Source organism: Lupinus angustifolius, chromosome LG20, assembly GCF_001865875.1.
Source record: "Lupinus angustifolius cultivar Tanjil chromosome LG20, LupAngTanjil_v1.0, whole genome shotgun sequence".
NCBI classification, from domain to species: Eukaryota; Viridiplantae; Streptophyta; class Magnoliopsida; order Fabales; family Fabaceae; genus Lupinus; species Lupinus angustifolius.
Window position 1 is genome coordinate 5,007,452 of NC_032028.1, and position 6,192 is coordinate 5,013,643.

At 37.6% G+C, this 6,192-nt stretch overlaps 2 protein-coding genes across 2 annotated transcripts; one reads left to right on the forward strand and one right to left on the reverse strand.

Moving 5' to 3' along the window:
* Nucleotides 288-4,907, forward strand: LOC109336373. The gene is made up of 8 exons (XM_019572927.1): nucleotides 288-665; nucleotides 759-876; nucleotides 1,142-1,540; nucleotides 1,895-2,176; nucleotides 2,614-3,137; nucleotides 3,238-3,362; nucleotides 3,981-4,141; nucleotides 4,232-4,907. Exons 1-8 carry the CDS (start codon nucleotides 469-471, stop codon nucleotides 4,769-4,771), a joined length of 2,346 nt encoding a protein of 781 aa, XP_019428472.1. The 5' UTR covers nucleotides 288-468; the 3' UTR covers nucleotides 4,772-4,907.
* Nucleotides 4,992-5,979, reverse strand: LOC109336374 (agamous-like MADS-box protein AGL80). Its single transcript, XM_019572928.1, has one exon. The coding sequence runs from the start codon at nucleotides 5,923-5,925 to the stop codon at nucleotides 5,185-5,187; it is 741 nt and encodes a 246-aa protein (XP_019428473.1). The 5' UTR covers nucleotides 5,926-5,979; the 3' UTR covers nucleotides 4,992-5,184.

The following is a 6,192-nucleotide window of genomic DNA, read 5'->3' on the forward strand; positions in this document are numbered from 1 at the left end:
TTTTATTAGGTGTCAATTTTTAATTAAATTGTGAAAGAGGTAATTCTATGAGGAATGAGACTCCTCTGGTACTAAAGAGGCAAATGATACTAAAAAAAATAAGAAAAATGTAATATATTATTATACTTATATGATTATATCCTTATATCGATGTTGATTATGATAAAACAAGTTATCATAAAACTAAAGGAAAAAACTAGGGGAGGAGAGGAGAGTGGAGACCCTTCTGAGACAATGACTGACTTCATCTTTACACGTGTCCAAACACTGCCACCTTAACTGTCAGAGTCTCACTCATTCTTGTCCTCTTCTCCTCCTTCCACTTCCTCTTTTTGTTCCAACAAACATGTTTTTAATTCTCATTTTTCAACGATTCCACAGTTTAAACAACAGTAGCATTCTCGTTAAAAATCACAACCATAGATCTCGCTTCATTCTCACTTTGTTCCAACATACTATACCAAAACGATGTCGGAAACGTTCAACAGTTCAGAAATCTCCGCAAACACATCGTCCAGAAGCCTTGGCGAGTTACCGGAAATTGACGCGATACGATTAGGAATCGATCTCGTATCGGCTTCAAGACGAAATATCGAGTTCTTGAGAAACGTGGCGGATTCTGTGTGGCTCCATCATAGAGCCATTCTGGTTGAAGCCATACGAAGGTCAAGTCAACGCTTTAGAAAAAAGCTTCTATTATTGGTATTCTCATTTGACGGTGGAGATTTAATCTTGACATAGTGTTCCGTTTTTTGCAGGTACCATGATCTGTGGATGCCGTTGATTTCTAATCTGACGGTGCCGGGTTCTGCTCCTCCCATGATTCTTCCTCCCTTTGATGTTGAATGGGTTTGGTTCTGTCACACTTTGAACCCTGTAAGTAACACTTCTATATTTAATTCATATTTTACTTTTCTGACCAATAAGAAACAAAGATTATATGCGGTGTTACAAAGTTTGGAATAGAACATGTGACTCTCTATTCAATAAAGCTTAGGAACTTCTATAAGGTCTTTAATAATCTTATTGGAATACTTTAAAGAGAGTTTATGGGAAGGTTTAGAAAAACAGACGCTTAAGTCCTATATGATAAGATTACATATATAATCTGGTATATCTGATTATTTTTTTAATAATTAAGGTAAGTTACTTGGAATACTGTGAGAGGAGATTTTCGAAAGTGATTGGTAGAGCAGCTATATTTGATGAAGAGAATAGAGAATATGCATTGATGAGATGCAGAGAAATATGGAGCACTGAGTACCCAAGCCAGCCATTTGAGAACGAAGCGAGTTGGGATTCGGAGGAGAATGGTCCCAGGAAGGAGGATGTTGTTTTTAAGGAAGTGGAAGCGGTCGAAGAGAAGCGAAGGTTGTTGTGTTCAATGTTTGGAGAGGGGTATAGGTCGGAGGTGGTGTACTTGGTAGCTGCTAGAAAGAGATATAAGAGATTCTTGTATATGCTGCAGAGGTTTGGTCATCAGTCCTCTACACGTTTGGTTCCTACCTCTGACATTTTGTTAATCTGGCTCACCCACCAGGTTGTTGTTTCTGTGTTTCACTTTAATGTTATTACCTTTTCTAAGTGGATGTGTTCACTAATTTCCATTTCTTTCTCCAACTAAATGCTTATGCACTTGATGATATCTTTTTTACTGTGTTGCCCATCAACTTTTATTGACAATAATGTTATTTCTCCTACTAAATTTGACAACTTTCTCTTATCTGTCATGAAACATCATAACATCCAAAGGGACAACAAAAGTGGTTGTAGACAAAACATCACTCTTTTATTATTTCCCCAACCTGATATACAAGCTGAGTCTTTCTTCATGCTATCAGCTCCCCTTTTCTGACTCTTCATTATATTGCTCTCAATTTGTTTGTTGGAGTAGAGCTATCCAACAGTGTATCTGGAAGATTTGAAAGCATTAGCCTTAGACAGTGATTTTCACAAGGTGGTGGCAACTCTTTCAAAAACCGTGAACGAAAAGGAGGTTGAAGAAACCAAGAATTTGTGGGACATGGCTTTCAATCAGCCATACGAGAAAGCTGGCGGAGACGTGGCTTTGTCATTGGAAGGGGCTATCTCAATCAAGTCTCTTGTAAGTTGGGAGGGATCAGACACAGATGTTAATACAAAATACAGGTCCATGCTTCCAAGATTTTTACTTGAGGTCAATTTTGAGCTCTCTCGGTTGCTATTGTTGACTTTCCTTTTATGGTTTCTAGTGTGTTGTATAGTGGGATTGCTATTTCCTTTTTTCTCTTTACTGTAAATGACCTTAAGTAATTTGCATGCTCAGTGTTAGGAGAGTCCATCACCAATCTGGTTGTAAAATCTAAAAAGAGTAAAATCATGTAGTGTTTAGACTTTAGAGTAAAATCCGAAATAAATGTTCTTTAAAGTTTAGACTTTAGCACTCCTTTCAATTGTTTGTTATATTTTCTTATCTATATAAGGAAGCTAGCCAAAGCTCATATCTGATATAGTGTATATGTGGCGGGTGGCTTTGCAACAATAGATAACCTTTTCCAAACAATATATCTTCTGAACAGCATAGAAATCTGAGTATTGCAAAAGAGTGAAGTGAACATAAATTTTACAATACAGGCCTGTGTATTCGTGAGGGTTAAACCAAGGATAAAGGCATCACAGAAGGATATAAATCGTGATTTCCTACGCCTCCGGATATTAAGGTGTCATAGTGAGCTAAAGCTAGATAACGCCTTCTCCAATTTCCCCTTTGATTCTTGGAAAAAAGCTTGGCATCTTTACTGTGAGTTTGGGACTAAGGGAGTTATCATTGAGTATCGTCGTCATGGCGGTAGTACCTGTTTAAAAGGAAGTAGTCTGCAAGACTCGGTAACATTTCGCTGGAATGATCTATTGAGAGCAGGTTCTCTAACTTTGGAAAAGGAAGTTAGTCAACAAGTGAATGTTGTTATGTCAATAACTCCACCAGCTCAAGCACCATACTTTTTGAAATGTGTACCGGATCGAGTCACAGATGATTCTGGGGCGATGATATCTGATGTGATTCTGAAGATGAATAATTATCGTCCACAAGAAGGGCGATGGTTGTCTCGCACAGTTCTTGATCATGCAGGGAGAGTGTGTTTTGTTATCAGAATGAGGTAATCTTTTAGAAATCTACCTAGGAATTGAGACATTGTTGGTAGAGTGAATACTGTGATGCATTTTTTGCTTACTTACATGCAAATGTTTGAATTAAAGGGTTGGAGGAGGATTTTGGAGAAGAGGAGGTGAAACTCCTTTGGCTGTAAAGTGGGAGGATAGAATTGTTGAGATACGTGAAGGGTCTTGGTCTTATGTTGCTGGTTCCATTGGTAGAGCCCCTGGTATGTTTTATCTATATCTTACATTAATTAAATCACGGTAAATGTGTTTGTCACAGTTTCCCTTACAGACACCTTATGTACACATGGAAACTAAGAAGTAGGAACACCATTAGTGTGAAGAATTTTATAAACTAAACTTTCATATTAGTCCAGATTCAAAATATATCAGAAGCAAAGTAGTTTCAAGTATGAATAAAATTCCTTTTATTACATGTTAAAGGTAGAGAAGCCACCAATAAGTTGGTTACATTTTATAGTTTAGCTAGATTAGGTGTTCTGATTTATTTGGTTGACGCACGAAAATTAAATACCATAACCGCATCTCTTCCTGTCTCCACTCACCATTTTTGCACGAGTTATGTTATTTGAACATAGTATTTTGACATTATATTTATTTATCTCTATCTCTCACTTTTATCTTCTTTGTATACATGCATTTAAAAAATAACAACGGGAAATACATGTGTTATCCCATTGTTGCTGACATATTTTGTACACAACATGTTTCCTCGACTCCTTGCTTGACAACCAATCAAAATGCTACATGATATTTCTGCTTCTAACCATTTGTTGGAGCTAGTCTCAAATATTTATCGTTTCTGTGTCTGTCTATTACAGAGAAGTTGGTAGCCACTGCAACACCAAAGGAATCAGCAGACCAATGGAAAGCTACATGGGACTTTTCAACAGGATATGAACTGATTATACAATGGGAGTCATCACTATCAGTGTCAGGCCTTACCTTTAGTTTGAGAAACCAAACGTCTCCGGAATCAACGGTAGAGTAGAGACGTCTCTTAATTATTATCGTGAAATTAAGTGTGAATTTTGCTTCTTAAGTTGGCCGAATTTGTGCCCATCAATTGCAGGTAAAGTTATTGAAAGGGAGACAAATGCAGTATCAAGTAAAGAAAACAACAAAGTGCAAAAGTGAAGAAACAAAATCTGAGTTAAAGGAGAAAGAGATCAGGGAAGAGGGAGATGAAGAGGGTTTTCTGACACTAATCCGTTGCACGGAAGATGACCCAGATGGAAAAGCGACAGCCCTTCTAAACTGGAGGCTATTGGTTGTTGAAGTATTGCCCAAAGAAGATGCAGTACTGATGCTTCTCCTCTGCATTTCAATACTGAAAAGTGTATCAGAAATGAAAAAACAAGACTTAGGAGGCTTGTTAGTGAGAACAAGATTAAAGGAGGCAAGGCATGGAAGTAGAGATTTGGGTTCAGTAATACTCTATCCATCTTCATCATCCTCATTGGTTGATTCAGCATATCTTCAACCTTGGTATTGGAACGCGGGTGCTGTGATAAAATCTGATGCAGCAGAGCAGCTCAGAAGGAAACCAGCATTAAGTCAATCACCAGTTGAAGGCAGTGACAAGTTATACAAGCATGGGATTATAAGTTAAGCCTGTTGTTTTATTGTAGCTTGCTTTAAATTGTTACACATTTTTTTGTTGACAGAATTCAAAATTCTAAGCCCTCTAATTGGTTTGGAACACAAATTTGTTTGAAAACAAATTATACAAATTGGTTTGATTGTGATTTTGTGACTATTTTTTTGTAATTGTAGTTTTGTGCATGCAATACTGTTGAAGGCCACACCAATAAACTTTGTTTATTCAAATAACCAGTACATTTTTGAAAGTGAACTTTCTTAAACAGACAACAATCACAACTTGAGATAAAGATACAGATGTGAAGAGAATACTGTAGTATCATGTCTTCACATTCACACAGACTGAAGATAAATAAGAAAAACAAATCTCAGGCATCTGAATAGAGACAAACCCCTATAATGAGGCAATCCATGACAAAATTTTCAAGGTAGTAATGGGTTAGGCCAAAAGCCATTCTGAAGATTGGTTTCTCCAAATGGCATTGTCTCATTCCCATTACCATTACCATTCATCATGTCCATGAACCACTGCCTTGGCACGGTTTCAGCATTCATCTCCAGCCCATGGCCGTGATCCATCAATGTCATTTCTTCGTTCTTCGCCACCCTACTTGGCAGTGCTGGTGGTTGTTGTTGTGGTGGTGGTGGTGCTGCCATATGAGACTGGCTTTGAGTCACCTGACCATTTTTTTCCAGTGTTTCCATCCTTCGGCCGATGTCCTTCAAGTTCTGGTCAATCAACCAGGCAAGATCGTTCAAATCAATCATGTTCAAGTTATTGTGTAGTATCTTACCAGCACTAAGACATTGAAACATGAGTTGAGTCATCTCCTTCTCCCGGTTTTCTTTCCTCAGTTTCTTTACTTGCTCTTTAGCCTTCAGAATCCTTTGTTTAAGGAAAATCTCTTGGTTCACCATCTTCTTGCTTTGCTCCAATTCTGGCATGTTCCTGAACTTGGAAAGCACCCTTTGGACCCCCCATGGGGATGGCCAAACCTCTGGTTGCTGCTCATAAGGGCTATATACTATAGCACAAGCTTCAATGCCACAAAGGGTGCTAAGTTCATCCACCTTCTTTAACAAACCCTTCTTCCTTTTCTTGTATGTTGCCTTCCTTGCAGAATCATTGAGTATGAATGCAAGTTTCACCTTCTTTCTAGTCATCGTTATTACCAGAAAAGAAAAAAAAACTGAGGAAGTAAAGTGTTGTTGAAATTATACTTGTCACAAACAATGTCTTATATACAGTAAATTATGATGCATAGTTGGAGTTTACAGCGGGTTTTTTCTAGTAAACGCATTGGCAATGACTAGGACTGGGTGCACAATAAAATGTTAATTTAAATGTCATTCCTTCCATGGAGGATTTGAGAAATCAAACGACTTTATGTTATTCAAGTTGTATAATTTAGTATAAAGTAAATAATTAAA

Bases quoted from the DNA above. Each gene is read 5' to 3' on its own strand.
- LOC109336373 (XM_019572927.1), top strand. From the start codon at position 469: ATGTCGGAAACGTTCAACAGTTCAGAAATCTCCGCAAACACATCGTCC. The intron at 1,541-1,894 runs GTTGTTGTTTCT...TTGTTGGAGTAG, and splicing joins TAATCTGGCTCACCCACCAG to AGCTATCCAACAGTGTATCT. The intron at 3,363-3,980 runs GTATGTTTTATC...TGTCTATTACAG, and splicing joins TTCCATTGGTAGAGCCCCTG to AGAAGTTGGTAGCCACTGCA.
- LOC109336374 (XM_019572928.1), bottom strand. From the start codon at position 5,925: ATGACTAGAAAGAAGGTGAAACTTGCATTCATACTCAATGATTCTGCA.